The 20,677-nt window shown below is 33.7% G+C and overlaps 1 protein-coding gene across 4 annotated transcripts in view; it reads left to right on the top strand.

The window, feature by feature from the left end:
* LOC149771338 (uncharacterized) overlaps positions 1-20,186 on the top strand; it is a 47,055-nt gene extending 26,869 nt beyond the window's left edge. For all 4 annotated transcript variants that reach the window (XM_089948604.1, XM_089948602.1, XM_089948603.1 and 1 more), the window contains 11 exons: positions 1,048-1,140; positions 1,965-2,260; positions 3,675-3,896; positions 5,227-5,386; positions 6,170-6,426; positions 6,729-7,122; positions 7,695-7,978; positions 8,701-8,922; positions 14,226-14,367; positions 14,758-15,014; positions 15,397-20,186. In XM_089948604.1, coding sequence (XP_089804730.1) covers positions 1,048-1,140; positions 1,965-2,260; positions 3,675-3,896; positions 5,227-5,386; positions 6,170-6,426; positions 6,729-7,122; positions 7,695-7,978; positions 8,701-8,922; positions 14,226-14,367; positions 14,758-15,014; positions 15,397-15,789 — 2,720 coding nt within the window. In that variant the 3' untranslated portion in view covers positions 15,790-20,186. The remainder of the gene's footprint in view (positions 1-1,047; positions 1,141-1,964; positions 2,261-3,674; positions 3,897-5,226; positions 5,387-6,169; positions 6,427-6,728; positions 7,123-7,694; positions 7,979-8,700; positions 8,923-14,225; positions 14,368-14,757; positions 15,015-15,396) is intronic.
* Positions 20,187-20,677: the final 491 nt, after the last annotated feature.

Below are 20,677 nucleotides of genomic sequence, written 5' to 3'. Positions count from 1 at the left end.
ATATATAAATATATGTTCTCATATTCTATATACTCAATTTTTAAATTACGCAGGTACGAAACCCATTGTCAAATAAGAATATTTCTAGAGTGTATGTATCTGTTCCTATCCTCAAGAATTACTTTCGATGTATGTTGAAAGTAATGGTATAACCTTGCTTTGTTTCTTCTTCAATGAAGACAATGTGTAGGCTCAGGCATGGACAGTCGGACCGAAGATTTTCGTTTTATTCTTGTCTCGTCGGTGTAATCGCCATAAGCATTTTTGTGATCTTGAGAAAGAAATAGGTTGAATCAAATTTGCTTGAAATGGTTCAACTCCAGTTTTGCACCGTTTCAGGTTTTCCTTCAAGTTACACGACTTTTATCTTGCTTAACACACATCCACATACACAGACATAATAGACACACACATTCACACACACACACACACACACACACACACACACACACACACATATATATATATATATATATATATATATATATATATATATATATATATATATATATATATATATATATATACACTCGGTAATATTAATGGTAGTAATCGAACATTCAGACTGTCTTGGATTACATCGGTTTATAGGTTATCATAAGATGCATTCGGTATCTCTTACATATGTTAATAGTTCAGTCCTGGAATTACGGTAAAAATTGCATAAATTATTACGATTTAAAAACTATTTTGCAAAATTTAATTGATTATATTGAAAAGCAATAGTTAAGTTATATTTAAGGCCAAAACATTATTCTGTACAAAGTAATTACTTGCTTAATAACATGCATTGGAATAATAGCGAAAAACAAATGTATTGTAACAGAAAAGATTAATATAAACTTAAAACAGGGGGAATATAAAATGGAATTGTGGGCAGGCTTGCATGATACAAATATGATTCAGATGTTGATAGACCATTTTGTACTTTGTATTTTCTGTATATATGTATCAACGTTTTGAACAAATTTGTTAATGTGGTGTTTCTATCTTCCTTTCTTTTATTTCGTTTAGTAAGAATGAATATTACATTCATTTTTATCGTAGAACACGCAGATCGTTTGCAGCTGTCTGATGATGTTTCTTCACGGTTTGAAGTGGACATGTCAGCTACGAGGAATGAAGAAACTACGAATGAAGGCATTTATGAATATATCATTCAACATGTATTGAAAGGAACAATGACATAAAATTGGCATGAATTTGCTTTACTCAGGAAACATGACAAAAATCATTAGATCATGAAATGAGAAAAGCGAACGCTCGTTCCAGATAATGTGAAATTTTCCATTAGCAAAATCATAAAATTGGCAACTGTTTCTTAAACAAAAAGAGATATACAAAACTGAATAATTAGTATTCATTAAGCATACCATTTTGTTGTTTGTACAGTACTGGTTAGACGTTTGTGAAAATAATATATGTAAATCCAAGCAAAAGCGAACTATTCCAGAATATTTGATAAAGTATCACTTCGTGAAATTGCTGCATGAACATCGCCGTTTTGCAGTTTAGGCATCATCATACACTAGGATTTCCAAAATATTGAAAATCTGAATTAAATTTGGTCCGATATTAACCGACAATCATTAAATAAACCGATGCTTTTTGGACGTTTCTAGATAAAAAGCTAATTATGTACCCTGCCTTCTAAGAACACGTTTGGCTTAGCCTACCAAATGCGTAATTATTGCCAAGAGAATTTGTAACTATGTACATAGAAAATATAATTCTTCCCATACATTAAACACAGAGATTAGCTTCAGACCTTTCAAACAAAATCCTTAATTGATTAACTAATTCTACAGTCAATTATTTCCAACCGTCTCGGCCTTCCATTGTTAGACATCGCTCAGTTGAGATCGTATGTGTGTGTACAAAGTGAAGACACATTTAATGTGAAAAAAATTATCATCGCTATTATTATTATTATTATTATTATTATTATTATTATTATTATTTAGATTTTCCCTTGGTTATTGCCATAGACTTTGGGACTACCTACTCGGGATATGGTTACCAATTCTTAGATGAATATCATACAAATCCCATGAAGATATCGTTTCCGCAGGCATTCAACGGTGGCAATAATAATCTATTATCACTCAAGACGTCTACATGTATTCTCATAAATAAGAACCTTGAATTTGAAGATTTTGGATACGAGGCCGAGGAACGATACGAAGAAATTTGTTTGTTAAAGCAGCATGAACAGTTCTACTTCTTCAAACATTTCAAAATGAAGTTGCAGGAACTGAAGGTAAGTGAAGAGAAATTGAACGAGACGCAATCTATTTAAAACTTGTACTCTTTACATAATAACATTAAGGATACCATATTTGTACACCACGTAGAATAATTGCAAAATTCTCTCAAGTACGTTTCAGATTGAAGTTCTCTACACTAGTTTGTGGACCAAATTTTCGGATATTGCTGAGTACGTGCTTATGTTCTATTTTTGTTAACAATTTGTGTAAAATTGAAAGTTACTATAGAATATAAAGATAACCTTTTATTTCCAGCAATAACTTTGGTCTGACATAGTTATCAGTGACGTTTACAACAGAGAATGTAATCATCGTGGTTTTGTATTATTGGTGTGTAAAGTTTACCTAATCACTCACAACGTCATTAAGCCCGCAGGATTTATGTTAACTTTGTGAGCCATTAAATAACGATTTGAATTTCGATAAATACCACAACAGATCATTGTATCCTTATATATCCAATTTGTTTCATTTCTATCATCATATTAGTAGGATTCTTGAACAAAGCATCCGATGTCAGGCAACACGTGTTTTCTTTTATAAGCTTTGTCACTGCGGCAGAATACTTCTCTGGCTAAGAGTCGTCGACTGTTATATATTATTATATGGGTAGGGTGTCAGGGAGGATCATGGTAATATGGGTAGAGTGTCAGAGAGGATCATGGTAATATGGGTAGGGTGTCAGGGAGGATCGTGGCATTGATCTGATGATTTTTGTCACTTGGTAGGATGTTTGACCTTTAAACCCCATTATTGCTTTCTTTCCGACGTTAAGCTTCCGTATGGCATGTGTTGTTCAGCATTGGTTGTTCCTGCTGTCTACTCATTTCGATCTTTCTAAAGAAAACTCATGTCCATTTTAAATGAGATACAGAAAACTCATGTCCATTTTAAATGAGATACCTACTCGTCATATGGCTTTGATCTTTAACAGCTGGTGGGAGAACATTGCGTCGAAGAAACTTACAATAATTTATTAATTTAGAACGGTTTGTAAAGTCTCACATATGCGTTTTGATGTTAAAGGGGTGAGTGCTGCAATACAAGACGTACTTTTCAATTACATAGTTTGAACTTCTAATCAGCGATTTCAATCCGGGGGTTGCAAATGTTAATTTATAAATAACTGGGGTGGGTGTGGGGCTCGCTATTGTTATTGTTATGGTGTAAGGCGTTCGTTTAGGCCTGGAAACTGATTAAGAACCAAAATTAATCTCCAGATTTTACCGATGTTTAACAACATTCCAGGACAATATCACTTAATATTTATATCGAATAACATTGCATAATAATTCTATTCGTAACAATTGCAATTTTTAATATTGCATTTATCATGTTATAACAATTCAGCTTTATTATCTATGATTCAGATTCTGAATGATTTTTACCCGTCTGATCTTTTCAAAGGGAACTGAAGCCAATTTCCTCCTAGCTGATGAAACCGGGGCCAAGGAATTACCAGCTATTATTGTGTTTTCTCTAGCTATCAAGTGTCTTATGGAACATGCGTTGAAGTCCATTAAAGGCAAACGACGAAACATTGATGAATCTAGTATACTGTGGGCCTTGACAATTCCAGCAATCTGGAATGAAGCAGCGACGCAATTTATGAAAGATGCAGCAGTGAAGGTAAGTGTTTCCGTTTCCCTGTTGTTTCAACATATATGTTTCTTGTTGGAAACATAAATCGTAAGTGTATGCAGACTGAATAACAAATTAGCAAAGCAAAATCGCAAATGTCTCGAACCACTAAAATGCAAAATACTAAACTTTGCAACGGATTTCTTAACCATCTAAAATTTCAAACAAAGTTCCACAAATGCCTGTCGTCTTAGCCGGACAAGTTTGGTCATGGCCCAAATGTATTACGGTGTTTGTATCTTATGTTACTGAAGAAGAGAATATACATCATTTGAATCCCCTAACCTGATACTAGGGCTACAATGTGAACGCGTGTAAATGGCTAACGTAGTCTAAGGCCCGTAAACGGTTACATCCTCGTGCTTGCCAAGGATGCATTAACTATCCATTACAAATAAATTATATATTTGTACATCTCTGTTTAGTATATATATAGTATGGATGATTTTCAATCCAAACATGGGGTCGCTAATAAAAAGCAGATGTCGGTGAGAAATGGATATGCTGTGCATTATACAATCTTAGAATATAACTGATGTTGTCTCAGCTGATGGGTACGACAGCAGTATTTACCTTTGCAAAATTTGTTTTATAACATAGCATTTCATGAGTAACACGTTGTTTCCGTTTCTTTTCTTTATAAAAAAACATATTTCAGTGTTTGTTAGGCACAGAAGTGTTTTAGTCAATGTAAATCCCAAAACAGTCTCGTATACGCATTTACAGGTTTGACATCAAGATGCATTATCAATTTTTTACCATGTACATATGTGTACGAAACAGAGTCATAACGTTCATAGGAACGCTTTGCCTAAATTTAAAATAACCAATAAAGAGATGACCTTTAACTGAATTTTGTCAATAAAGAAAAGTTAAATATAAATGGAATAATTGCGATTTGAGCCAGGTACGGCTTATACATTGTCAATGGCTTACATATAAATAGTTATTACCTATAAATCTAAATTGCAGATATTAATGTTACTTAGTTTATGACCGTAGAGTAGTTCAATATATGCGATAATAAAATCAAATATATTTAGAATCCATTTACTACTCAATCAATGTGTGATTATCTGATTAAAATCATCGATCTTTAAGTGTGTATTTGTATTTTACCCTTTCTCCTTGGTTAGAACATAGTACATATAGTGAACTAAATGCACAAATCTCACCATAAAGCAAGAATAATTGACAAGTACGATTGCATGGGGTGGATGAGGAATAACGCGTGACTACAACGATATGAGCACCAATGTTAATTTTCATACATAATTAGTTATGCGTAGTTAACTATACCCTTTGCCGTTCATTTTAGGCCGGTATAAAAAGAGAGAACCTTAAAATTGTGTTCGAGCCGGAGGCAGCATCCTTTGCTTGCAGATACCTCCCTGTCAATACGTTGAACGAAATAACCTACGAGGCCTGTTTCTGTGATGTACCAATAGGGACTTTGTACATGATTGTCGATCTTGGAGGTAATGTCAAAGGGTTGTATATCGATAGACAGTTTTCATAAGGACACATAAAAAAGAAACAAATTCATTTATGGATAAGCATATATGTAGGTTCTAATCTAGCCAAACCATTCGAAAGTTGGGTGAATAAATATTATTCACTTAATTCAATATTTGAGAAATCATATTTGCAACCACATACTTTTCGGATGTATTTTAAAACTGCAAGACTCTGTTTCCAACAAATTGAAAATTATAAAAGTAATTATAAAAACAAATTGCTAAAACATCACAGTGTATTTATGTATGCATGTATGTAGGTAGGTAGGTAGTTATTGCTAGAGATATCACTACAAATGGTTTATAGCTTCATTTGTAATTAAGGCGCGAGTTACCCTTTTTTCACCTCATATCGCGTACCTGAGACTATTTTGCAAAGCTCTGAATACATCGTACATCTAGAGATGTAAGCCACCAAATGCGAATGCTGTTCTCAGTTGAGAATCAACGTTTTATTCCGTAGTACGAGAGATATATAGAGATCCAAACCTTACTCGAAAAAGATCACATACCTCTTAAAAAAGTGTCCTTTTCAAACGCATGCATTCAGCTTTTTTGTAGTGTTCTAAAGAGAGAACTTATATATTGACAAATATTTTTAGTCATGTCTGTATGTGGAGTATGTTTATTCTAATATGCCATGTAGTATAATCCATGTTATTATTTGCTTAAACAATATGTAGCCTCAGTTATTTCGTCATCTAAACTCGAGCATACATTCAAATCCTATTTTTTAATTTAAAGGAGGAACAGCCGATATAGTAATCCACAAGAAAATTGATCAGAGGAGAGTAAAGGAAATTTCGAGACCGAGTGGCGGACCATGGGGTGGAACAGAAGTTGATTCGAATTTCGTTAAGTTTATAATCAAAATCGTCGGAGCAAAAGTGTTTATGATATTCAAGCAGAGATGTCCACTGAATTATCCTGAGCTTATGCAAGAATTTGAAGTGAAAAAACGAAACGTGGAACAAAATATGAGGAAGAAAATACACTTCAAGGTGAGAATGTATTAGTCAATGTCTAGTTGCAATTATTTATATAAATAGTTTCCTCTCAATAAAATGTATACAATATTTTTAAGAATTTTACTGCACCGCAAAATATGCTTGTCATATAGATATGTAATGCAAACTCTACAGCTCTCTTATGATGCATAAAATATGGCTGGTATGTCTAAAGTGAAAAACGGGCATCATTTATTAAAGAGATAAAACATGATTATATCAGATTCTAAAAACAAGTATGCCAACTAACTAGTATACATTTTACCGATCTTAGCTTGCCGATTATTTATTATCAGTTGCCAGCAGCACTGTCAAATATTTGCCGGAAAGAAACGGGAAAGGATCTCCTGGAAACAGTTAAAGAAACTGAATATAGCGACAAGATTCACTTCGTCGGGGACAAGGCTTTGATTGATCCGGAAATATTCTACGGCTTCTTTGAGCCAGTAGCAGAGAAAATTGTCAAGCATGTGAAAAATATTCTTCACACCCGACATGGATCGCAGGTTGCTTTGTTACTAATGGTCGGTGGATTTTCTGAATCAAAATTTATGCAGAAGATAATGAAAGACGAATTTCAGAGCCACGAAATGGACGTACTCATTCCAGAGGATCCTGGAGTTTCAATCATCAAAGGAGCCATTGTCTTTGCGAGAGAAGAAAAACTGTTAGCATTTAGAGTCCGAGATGGTAATCATATCTCAAGCATTTTGTCAGTAGCAATTAATAGTTAACGTATACTTACTTATGAAACTAATGAAGTATAGGCCTTTCTTTTCCAATCCATTTTTCTGACATTATAAACTACGCTACTTTGGCTCACAGAGTAAAATAATTTGATACATTTAGTGGATAAAGGTCTTTGGCAAAATGTATTTCCTTATATAATAGGGAAAGTAAGTATATGATGCATAATAGAAAAAGGAAGTGTCTAGCCCTGTCGACATTTATGCAACTTCAGCGCAGAAATTAATTGGCCTCAATTATGATGTTATTTATAACTAACCAGTCTCATTTAATAATAGAATAGTTTGAGTGTGAGATGTGCTCCATTGCCTTCTCACATATAATTCATATTTCGTAATATACAGTTTAAGAGCTATAGCAAGCGCATCATCTATATAAAACCTTCTTGTGTTCATTCTTATGGGGATCCGAAATTTAAAACTTTTGCAATGGCTATTTTCAGAAGTATATTGAAAATAATAAAATAAACTTCCAAAACGTCGCTTTGAAACTAACATTCAGCCATCACATTGCAGTTACCTGTGTGGCTGCGTTGCATATAGGGCGAAACAAAACATCCATGGCAATCCAGTTCAGAAACCAATTTGAAGAAGATCCTAATAAGGTATTAGGTGTGACGTTTGAGGGTCCAAATGGGGTTCGGACTATGCATGACTCGGCTTGTGTATTGATTGATCAGTCTATGAACTTAAACTATGTTGGCAACGAAGCAGAAGAAGAATATAAACAACTTTGCGATAATTCCATGGAAAAGGAATGGCATTTTTTTAGAGATTTTTATTTACAACTAGAACAGCAGGTAATATATATATATATATATATATATATATATATATATATATATATATATATATATATATATAGTGTGTGTGTGTCTGTGTGTGATAGAGAGAGAGAGAGAGCAGCAACTATAAATTTGTTTAGATTCTTGTAGCACCATCGCACATTATAAATGATCTGTGGTGTACTAAATTTAAGTTACAAATGGGGACGTCGTCTTAAAAACCCTTCCCCTATTTACCTACCCGTCCCTCCACCACACACGTACACACTTGGCTACATATTTTACCAACAACAAGCCAAGCTAACGAGAATCTCTAAAATGAATGCTACTTCATGTGAGTATTATATATATATATATATATATATAGAGAGAGAGAGAGAGAGAGAGAGAGAGAGAGAGAGAGAGACATAGGAAGGGTATATATATATATATATATATATATATATATATATAGAGAGAGAGAGAGAGAGAGAGAGAGAGAGAGAGAGACATAGGAAGGGTATTTAGGTATATATATCATAAATATTATAGGCAGAAAAATGTTATTGTGCCACATCATTTAGAAAAAATTCTGTATCCTAATAATGCATACAATCGCAAAGAAATTTATGCGATTCTAATATGTGGAGTACCAATTACTCTGTCCGCAAATTCCACATTTGAGAAGAACTTCTTTTCATTTGACCTTTTTCTTTTCAGTATTCTAATCGACAATATCCATTATGTATTAATTGCAGGACGATAATATTGAGCTCATCCTACGGGATCAAGATAACCTTCCGATAACAGCCATATATATCCTGAAGATTTACATATCCCACGAATTGAATCATTTAGAGAATCTCTACCGTCAACGAGGTGTGTATGACCTGATGCGAGAGACTCACTTTGTTTTCACGGCACCTGCAAATTGGGGTGAGAGGGCCAGTATCCGATTACTGTCAGACGCGGCTGTAATGGTAGGTACTCAGTAAAATTAGCATCAATCTGAGAAAAGAAAATATCAGATATCAAACACCAAGTACCCATATTAGCAAAGCTGAATGAAAGAGTCACATCGAGTACATTTATACGGTTAGGTAAATATAAATAATCGCTTCATTGTTATATACCTTAAAGACTAAGATGAGCTGGAAGATGAAAGTACGCAAGTTAAAGTCGGTACGCTCAGAGTATGAATTTGAAATAAATAACATAGCATTTCTGAGATACCCTTTCCACATGGAGTCAGCCGTGGTAATACATGAAAGATTAAATATATAATGTGATACATTCTAGAAAGAACTAGGAAATCATGGGTCATCATTTCTAAATGAATATTCACGGCACAACTAAATGTATGTAAACAACATGGCACCAAAAACTATAACGGTTTCGTGTTAGAAAGCTTCAAACCATTATTAAAGGATCAAACACAAAAATACAAATGGTTTGACAATGAGTAGAAACAGCCTTGTCCACCGCTAAAGTTATGTCAAAATAGAGGCAATAATTCCTAATGGAGAGTGGAAATTTTCTAGCTACTTCCCATATTACGGATGGAATTAAACTAATATCATGCAATAGCTTTTGGAATCTATTGTCAATCTAGTGTCTTTAAATGGTCTACATTTCAAATCAGTTTCATACGATGTACACACTTTGTATGTATCAACACGTTACCAGTCAGGTTTATTTATATTAAAGGGTGAATGATTCTATAAACTCACTTAAATCAAATTTACTTGTTTTGTAAATATGCTGAACTTTAAAGGTAAATCACCTATAAACGTCAGTTCCAGAATATCTTGATATTTATATGTGTATGTGCGTATTGCACAAAGAAAAGGCCTCCCTTTAATATAAGTATATTTTGTAGCCTAATTATTATGCAGGTTTCGCAACCATACAACGCGCAGGGTAATTTCATCGTTTCATGCAAGATCGCTGCTGTGACTGGATCAAATTCATATGCATTAACTCTAGCATCAATAACACCAAATATAAATCTTACAGTCTTTTAGTCTGCATCTTTATACTGTATACTTTGTTTTAAATTTTTTTAAATGTCTAAAAAAATCACGTTTTTTGAACAACCTCAAATTCCAATAACAAACGAGTTTGTCTACTTTTGCAACTGGAAGACTTTCATTAAAACAAGACTATTACTATTTTACCTGTGTCCGAATCCCCACTTAAGTACTCAAAACGTATCTTGAGTAGGTGATCCACGGTTAATGTTGAAGGATTCAGAAGAAGCATAGTCTCTGCGCATGAAGAATAAGGTCATTTATACAAAAATACAAAACCAGCATTGATTGTTGTTAAGATATCAAACATTATATTTTACAACCAACAATTACTTTCCGGGGCCTTACCCCCTCAAATGTGTGTCACCTCGCTCCCATCTAGAGACAATGAAATACTAACGGCATGCGGTAAGGAGCAGTGATATCAACACTGAATGCATATGCATCCGGATAACTTAAATTAAATGTTAGCAGCATGTAGAGACTCTCTATATTACAAGATACTTTAATGTATTGAGATACTTTGTATATTTATACTAAATAGAAAGAACAAAAGAAACCTCGATATCGATCCTACAACGTACAAAACAGCGTAGCTTTTATGCAGGCAGTTTGTGTTTGAACAACGCCGCGGTATCCGGCAAGGTTAGAAGGTTGTACTTAATTAAATTAGGACATGAAACCTTGTCATAAATATGGATACGTATGGGCTTGCACTGAGCTTACTATAATTATCTGCTTTTTTGAAATATTTTTCTCTTTATTTTTGGTGATATTATTTCAACTAGTGAAAGATAACAATCAAAGGAACATAACTTAATGCGACGTGACAGGTGATTAGAATTCTTCTAACTGTTAAGAAAAAGTTTGTAGTTAAATTGTTACCGCTTTCTTGAGAATTTCGGTTTTTTAGATGTGAGTTACATCGGTACATATTAATGAAATTAATTTAATCTAATGGCTTTTATTTTACATATTGCTGAATAATTGCGAAATATACTTAACTAACTTCTTGCTGGATAGAACAAAAAATCTGACCTAGTTCATTCGCGATATCCTTGCATGCTAAGCCTCAATCCTGCTGTGCCCCGAACGGGGTAACAGCCTTGATTTAAAACCATTAAAAAAGCCTAAGTTTTCTCCATGGCTTCCTTGAAAGCGATTTTGATGATTGTTCCACTTCATTCTGTTATGCGTATCGTTGTACATCTCTATCCGGAATGCACATCTCTCAGAGAAGTGATTTTCTCGTGTCATAGAAGTACAGTTTCTCATAGAACGAGGCTTGGTAAACAACAGCAAATATTTCATGGCATCAGTATTAAATTTTAAATTTGTCATCAAATGGCTATGCTACTGTTGCGTATTTGAAAAATCTATTAATATCTATTTATCCCCAGTGTATGTTCTGCCTTCACATTTTGATTCTTGTTGATGGTTTATTTATTTTATATTGTGTGCTTGACTAAGAGTTTTGGATTGAGTTTTTGCAACCTGATTATGTCATCATTGTTTACATGTTTACAACAATTTGAGTCCAAAGCCTAACTATGTTTATGAAGTAGTGAATTCTTCATGAGTTTTCCAGCACATAATATTGCATTGTATGTCAAGAGCACGATGCATACATAGAGGTATGGTAAACAGATTATTCATTTCTATTCTACTATTTGTTTGTTTAATCATTTCGAGTTGTGTTTAAATATTATTTATATGAATTCTTTACGTATGTCATTCATTATCACTACGCCTTCATATGCTGGATTAACATACTATTCTGGGACTTTTGGTAATTCATTCTAAAACATTATGGATTACATCAATGGTACATCAGGATTTTCAAGACTTTTGGAATTCCTTCGGAACATCCTGTAGCTTTGGATTTGTGATAGGACATTTGAGATTAATTTGGAATTTAATTGTCAAACCTGTGTCTATTGAAATTTCACTATGTATTCAAGAGACATGAATTGTTTGTTGAATTTTACTTAAATTGTTATTTTCACTTCCATTCTGTTATTTTACGACCTAGAGTCGTGACAATACTCCCTCGTATAATCTACTACTATATTTTAACAATTAACAAACAAACCAAATACATACTACTTCATTATTTTGTATGTATAAGTGTTTTCGTAAGTCATTTAACATTAGTTAATTTGACAATCAAAAAATGACGGAAGCACACGGCAAAAGCTAAAATATTTATTTTCATTGGGATGCCTTGCACAGATATATTTCGGTCAGGGATGAACTACTCTGTCACAATGTACAGAATGACCTTTCTCAAAACTTTCTGTGGAAGAAAAGTATATTCAGTCTGTAAAATGTACATACATCTTTCACCCCAAAAATGTATATAAATTTTACAATTTGTTTTCACATATCTTGCTCTCTATATTTCACTCTATCTCATTTATTTTCTTCTCCAATTCCTAGAATGTGATGATATTTATTTATGTCAGTTATGTCCCGCTCACCAAAGAATCTCCAGTAGTCATATACCCAGTGTGATACATAAGGACCCCATATATATAGGCGGGAAATAAGTTAGATTGGGACAGCAAACGAACACGAGGCTGCTGGCTCCAGTGAAAATGTTCGTTGCAAACCTAAATAAAGAGGGACCAAACGAGCTTAAAACATCAGAAAGGATTCGAAGTTCATCACAAGCTCTTTAACAAGGATGTAATGTTTGCGAGTATGGACACGGACGACTCCTATAACAGCACAACTAGGCAGACTCCAAATCGCCCTGTGATTCTATTTCTATAAACATTTTAGCACCATAGTAAAGCGATTTAAAGCAAAATGCTGATGCAGTAATTCTACTTAAAGAACGTGACACAACATCTGTCTGCCTTCAGGAAGAGACCTTCTTAAAAATAATGAGATCGAGTTAATCCATGCAAATTCATAACCAGCTACAGCCTTCGATAAATGCTGACAAGGACGCTTGATGAATATGTATCTTCATATATGACAAAACTACTCTCGCCAAATTTATCTCAATGCCTCATTCAGGCTATAGTTTGTGTATTAATATATTCCAGTCACTCTCATATTGGTCAATTTATTGAACAGAGCCTAGTACCTTTTTCTCTTCTTGGCAGCCTTAATGGTCACAGTGCATTTTGCTTCTGCAAAGATATAAACGATGAATAGAAAAAGAAACCTTTCTTTCAAATCAAAATATATTCATTTTATATGATACGTCTCGTATACCAACCTGCATCCTGCTACATGTTGAACACATCGTTAAGTCTGACTATCTGCGATCCGTCTATTTTACTTAGCCTCCCTCGGAACGTTGGCGACAACCAATGTGGCAATGACGACTTTACAATACCTATCTAAGGTAACATTTCGACTCTTCAATGGCTCAGAGATGGGAATTTATCAATGCAGGTTGAAAAATGTTTCAGATCCTTTTCTAATTAGATTGGATAGTTTGACAATCTGGTTGATTGATGCACTCAAAGATGTCATCCGGAAATGGTCTGAAAGTATACTCCCTATACCGAGGTGAAGATCTTCGTACAGGGAAAGAGAGAGACATAAGAAAATGTGGGTCCTCTGTTAAATTGTATATGATTGGAAACATAATTTGCACAAAATAGAAACAAATAAAAATAAAAAGTGTATAAAATACACTTACAACTCTGATACAATAATGATGTCCCTACCAGAGATAAATACATCAAAAGGAACACTTTCGAAAAAACTGCCAATATAATTATCCTTAAAACTTTGGACGTGCAAACAAAATCCTGAATTTAAAAGATTACAATAAATGTCTAATCTGTTAAACCTGAAGATTGCAATAAACATTTCACTCTCAAAGAACAACAAGACTCTCTTCGTCGAGTCCTTGAAACTTTTGCAAGACCAAATGATAGTTGATGTCGCTTGTTGGAATATTTACCCAAAGCATTAGTTACACCTAGAAAGAACATTATTTTAACATCTTTACCGTTTGTAATCTAGTAGCACTTTATATTCACATTTATCTTGTAGGATTTTTCTTGATAAAGTTATTTACGTCATTTCTGGTTTTGCATTTCTAGAACTTTACTTCTGATTATCGCTTTATAGACGTTCTCGTGCCGAGATGCCGTTAAAAGCACATAAATATACATATACATATACGTACATATATACATACATACATAAATGGATACATACATACATACATACAGACAGACAGACAATCATACATACATACATACATACATACATACTGCATATTTCAGGCTGGTCTTAAAGAAGAACGGATAACCATTGTCCTTGAATCCGAGGCCATCAACCAGTACTGTAAAATCAACAAACTGTGGAAAGATTTAAACGTTGCTGATGCACCTGTTGGAAGCATCGTTGTGATCGCAAATTTAACAGGTACTGAATAGATTTTCTTTGTTTCAGTAATTATGTACGTCAGTTACTATCATTTGAAATAACTTTTGATTCAGTCCATCTTTATGGAAAATAATTCATTGAACATAGATTTTTGACGGAACGTATTTAGAGAATTAATAGTCTGACACATTAATAGTTTTTATATCCTACAGGGAAAGCGTGAAAGGCTCTGAATACTGTACAAAAGATAAATGTATTGGAAGCTTGATAGAGCTATTAATGATGGATGATAATCTGCCTTATAATTCATTGTATTTCTTTTTTAAATTGTGTTCGTTGTCATGCTGATCCATTCATTTCCTGGCATGGCGATCACATATTTGATTAAAACATGTAGTATTACCCGTTCATGTTATTTTCCGTCACAAGAGGCAAAGGGTGAACTTACATTTCACGAGAAAAAGTCCATAGGTACAGTCACTGGAGCCTATAAAACAGTCAGTGGTCCTTGGGGTACTAAGTCTCTGAGCGATGGATTCATGCAGACTCTTACAATCATTCTCGGGATGGACCTAGTCGAGCAGTTTAAGCGGGAATATCCAACTTTCTACAATGACTTGTGCACAACGATCGAAGTGAGGGGAAAAAGTATCAGACCTGACCAAGGGAACAACGTGAATTTAAGAGTAATTTGTTTCTTTCTAGTAAAAAAAGGTTTCTGATAATTATATTATATCCAAGGTTACAAGCACACTTGTTGCATTATAAATCAGTTCAATCAATCAATAATTTTCTTGACATTGACCTTATTTATTGCAATAAATGATATAAATTTTATTGTTTGGAATGTTACTGATGGGAATTTTATTCGATACATCATCTATGAACCGCCATTGTTTTATATGGCTGTTGGACTTCGTTCTTTTATCCATTGTAGAAATGTTGCAATAGTATCCCAGGCAAAACGTTCATATTTCTTTATACATTGGTCTTGCAATAATGTTTCTTTTTAACCTTTTTTCTTTGATTTTATAAATATACACTGATAACATATATGTTTTTTTTAAGTTTCCAGTCAAGATCTTTGATGAACTCTGCAGAAAGAGCTTTTTCAAATCCTTCAGAGAGTGTGTGGAAGATTCTGAGTATTATACAAAGATAAAAGTGGCAAGTATTAAGCTTGATATAGACGAAAGCCTGTTCAAAGGAATTTTTTCCCGTGTAACAAATGCCATTGTCGGTCACGTGAAGGAACATCAGATGTCTGGGGGAATACAAAGGAATTCGTTTCTTGTTTTGACTGGAGACTTCTCTGATTATGATATGCTAAAAATCCTTATTTTGCCCAAACTTGAAAGTCTTGGTGTGAAGATAGCTTTGATAAACTCTGATGAATGTCCAGTCTTGAAAGGTGCCATAGCATATGGGTTTACTTGTGAACAATATGAAACTGGCGCTTAATCGATATATGGAGCGTCGTTCGTAATCTTTGGCAGCTTAGAAAGCGCCCGTTCTCCATGCTTATCATAGAATATTGTATTGTTTAGTTGCCGTCTTAGGATTATCGTCTTATTATTAATATAAAATACAATTCTAAGATGTGTAAACCATAAGTAAACTTATTACATGGAAGAAAGTAGTCGTGTTATTGGTCACTATCGTAAGACAAAGATCAAACGTTAACCTTTTCAATTTTATTTTTCCACCGAGACTCGTATGAATAACAATGTCATCATCATATGAAAGCATATCCGTAAATATCTCAATCTTAATGTTTGCTTTACTTGTAAAGACCTGGATTGTAATTACCAAAATGCACTTGAGGATGTTGACAGAAGAATTTGTATCAGGATTCTTTTCCTGCGGGGAAGGTGCATGGATCCATGTACTTTATATTCTGCTTTATACCCATGTATTCCATGAATCCTGTTTTTATATTTTCAACCATAGTAACCAAGAGAATGTAAAGACTTCTTTCATTTATTGTTTCACATTTAGTAGTTTTGATTCATAATGTGTAGAGTGTAGGCATTGAAACTCATATAAATGTGAATGAGTATGCATTTGTCACTTTTTATATAGTACTGAGATACATATTGATCTATAGCAAAAACGTGAATGGCACCCTAATATACAATTAACTGGCTTTTATGTTTTTAAACCTTATTTTGTAACGTGAAAGGTTTCAGTTTTCTAGAGATAATTGTCATTATTTTTTTTCTTTCTCAAAACAAAAGATATGATGGCAACTGTCTCTAAATATATACTAATGATTCAATACTTGTCAGAATTTCCAATACAAAAAGAGAAAATAGCTCATGTTATTGTACACTAGTAAGTTAATAACTCTATTTTCCAAGAGATTTTATTTTTATATTTATGATTCATTATGATTATAGATTTTCATCCGCGATGGTGTCAACTGATTGGCTTAATGGTAAACATAGCAAACTTTCAGGCATAATTACCAGGTTCGAATCTAACAGTATATTTAATTTTTTATATGCTTTTCACCTTGAGTTAGAAAAGAAAGGTATGTTACAGCTCATTTTCATTGTGAATATGTACAGCAGAACATAAACAATAAACAGCTGATATTACCATAGAAACCGGGTACGTCATTTTGTTAAACGGTTTATGAAGCCAGCATATTAGTACATAAAACAAAATTTATAAAATGTGCTTGTTCTGGGTGAATAACGGATATATTTCCTGTCGTGGGTGAAAAACTCTAGTATTTTAAGGCGCATTTTCCCACTCGTTTTCACCAGCTTAGGGAAATATATTATTCACTCGATATTGACCAATGTTTTGTTTATTTGTGCTTCCAAAGAAAGACTGTTTTTATGAAGAATGTAAGATCCCCAAGAGATTGTGATTCAGCTAGCGTTGGAGCTGACGTCTTTTACACAAGCGCTATTGCATACATACACGCAATCAAATTTCACTGGCTCAGACCATTAAAGAGACGAATGTATTGTCACAACATTTTTCGCAACTACCGGAATGCTGGAAAATCAAACTCATACCTTTTCAAAGTGGAAGTCCTTAAACCCTTGTTGGTGCTACATTTGGATAACAATTGGGTTCAATAATTTAAGGCATTAACTATTTCGATCGGTTTAGTAGCATTTTAATGAGGAGATAGGCATCGGAGTAATCGATCTTCCTGCAACCCTTGCAGTGTATATCAGAACACGTAATTTGATCACAAACAGTTTCTAAACGTACCACAAAAGGTTCTCGCAAAATAGTTATATTATGAATTTAGTCATTGTGTATTATAGCATTATTGGACATATTTGATTCCGAATCAACAGATCAGGTGATATTTCAAAATACCTGGTTAGTTTCCATATATATGAACACTTAGAAAACCAAAAATAGAAAACAAAATGACATACCTTTCATTAACGTAAGCTAGGTGAGCGGCATCGGGCCACTTTTTTTATAAAATAATTTAATTTAAGACGGATTAGTAAAGACTACTACCGAGTTGTCTTTCAATTAAAAGCCGCAGTGATTTCTCATAACATCTTTATGATTATATAATAATCGCACATTAAATGTTGATTCCTACAGCAGGTAGTTGTCGGTCAGACTCGCAACCTTAAAAATGCAGGCTTGAATCCTGCACATAGCAGGTCAGGTTAGCCACTGTGGTTTACCGCTAAGAAAAAACTTTACTTCAAGTTCCGAGGCACGATACATCCTTTCATGATTTGTCGTGCCATTAAATAATAATAAATGAATCAATCAGCAATCAGTAAATAATTGATTTATATATTTTTCCCATCGCACTATTGTTATGTCATTGTTAACTCTGGGAAAACTTCGCGTGATTTCCCTCTGTTACTGCTAGGTCTTAAACTAAGTAATAAAGAAGAAATGAAAAACAGCAAGTTTTGTAAGATTCAATAAATAATTTATTTCCGCACAATACAAGGTGAAAATTGAAAAGCTACTTACAGTATTATGAAGTAAATGCCAAGTAGTTTTAAATATTCTATCACAAGTCCTAAAATATAGAGTATTTTAAATGAGTTCTAATCTTGAATTTGTTAATATGCCAGTAGCTTTGAATCTAATAATGTGTCAACAGTCTTGACGTTACACTGATCCTGAATGTCTCTATGTATTGTTTGCTCATGAATATTTCTTGTTTGAATATTATTACATGTTTTGTTTGATTATTATTACTTGTCTTGTTTGCTTTTTACGCTATGTCCTCTTTGCTCATTACTTTTTGTTTTGTTTGCCCAGTACTGTTTTATATGAATAGTAATTCCGGTCTTGTTTTGATAATTAATATGTCTTGGTCCATTACTATATTTATCACACTTTTACTATAGCATGGGCAGTTTCATACTTTTTATATTACAACATATTAAAATATCATTTTATATTATTCTGATTGGCTCAAAAAGCCCACAGTATTCATTTTTACTGATTGGCAGAGACCGTGGGAAATGTTTCATTACACCGCCTACTGGAGCTTTTTGTTTTCACTATTACCATATACATTTTGGCGGCTTTTTTAAAACTTGAATCCTGAAAGGGAATTGGGAAAAATGATCACGGCTATCGGTATACGGCCAACATAGCCCAACGCTCCTTTCATAATGTTTAGCATATCATGCTATGAAAAATGGCGTAAAACCACAACAAAAGAACAACAAGTAAAACTAAGGATATTGCGCAACTGATAGCGGGTGAGGGGGTGGAGGTCAGCTTTATCCCTGTAACATGGAATCCACCATATGAACAAGCGTAGTTTAACTGTTAACTGTAAATAAACTCAACACAGTTCACAGAAGAATGTGGGCATAAGCCGGTCTCCCAACTGACAGAACTTTATCGAACCGCAGCATATTTACGCGGTAAATACGTGATGCGCTTCCGAATCAAAATAAAATTTATGTATATCTTCTGTAGTCTATTGTTCCAAATCAAAAAATGTCCACAAAAACAACATTAAAGTAAATATTGAAACCTCTCTATTCAGTAATCCTCCTTTCACGTGAATATCGCAGCTATGTGTTTTTGTACAAACATGGATCGTCTACTGTACCCTACATGATACTGCATCAAATAATTTGACATCACATTGGACATACATTGTTGTAAATTGTCTGTGAAAATGTTCTGTTTATTCAGATGACACTTGATCTTTGATTTATAATTTGTATAAAAAAAAACAATCTATGTTAATATTTGCTCAACTTCGTTTATGACTATTTTTACGCACAACAAATGAAAAGGTGCCCTATCTCAGTCAGAATGAACGAAATTATTGCTTCTTCTTTCGCTGTAAATAATTTCCATTAAAATAAAAACTATGTGATAAAAAGAATCTCAAATGGGTAATGATGTAATATTAAATGTTATGAAATTCGTTGAACAACGTTCAGAGTTTGCTCGGCAGGGCTCACAAAAGCTGAACATTGTTCAAATCATTTCATAAATTCAATAATATATCATTACACTTTTGAGATCCTCTGTATAGTTTGGTTTGACCATAACTACTGGTTGCAGACCAATTGTTGCCACGAACCAGTTGTCGCCATGGTTATAGTTTATTTCCTGAACGCAAGGGAATTTCAGTTTCTGATTTTGCAGCATGAACAGGAACGCAAAGTTTGACAGTCTTGTGCAAAAACATGATAAAAGTAAGTCATATAAGCAAAGTTTCAAACAATGTTGCCCGTATGAGTATATTTTCCAGCTGCTTACTTGGGGGGGATGCCAATCATTTACATATGTCAGTGAAGATTAGATACGTCACTTAATGTAAACCTTCGACAGACCTTATTATCCTCATCACATTATATTAATATGAATAAATTGCTTCAAATGGATTTGAGTATTTCTGATATGTGTACCATACATTTGCTTCCAAATAGATCCTTTAAGTGCACCACTGTATTGTATTGTTTTAATATTGTTTTTATGCAGTGTCTATAACAAATATGAAGCAATGTCAAGGCCTTGATATGGCGAGTAGTCATTGTTTTCAAATTACCCAGTGGCAGTAATCCCTGCACACACTATTACTAATAATTGAAAAGAAATGAGTGAAGATAAAAGAGAGTATATTTAGGTTTGACTTGTCAGAAATGGTTTATATGAAGTTATAGTTCATGAAAATATTAAGCTCAAATCCTTAAATGTTGTCATAGACCAGTTATGGTCACCTGCAAAAGAAGCATTCAGAATGATTGACATTATTCGCTTCAACACTAATTCTTTTGACAAAGGTCAGTAAGTGAAGAGCCATCAACTGGCAGAATCAGCGGAATATTCGCAAAACGGGAACACAACCTCTGTCTACAGCCATTACATAAACATA

This window comes from Sinohyriopsis cumingii, unplaced genomic scaffold (genome assembly GCF_028554795.1).
Source record: "Sinohyriopsis cumingii isolate HCF-2022 unplaced genomic scaffold, ASM2855479v2 utg001944l, whole genome shotgun sequence".
Classification (NCBI taxonomy): Eukaryota; Metazoa; Mollusca; class Bivalvia; order Unionida; family Unionidae; genus Sinohyriopsis; species Sinohyriopsis cumingii.
This window is presented reverse-complemented; position numbering and strand designations above follow the sequence as displayed.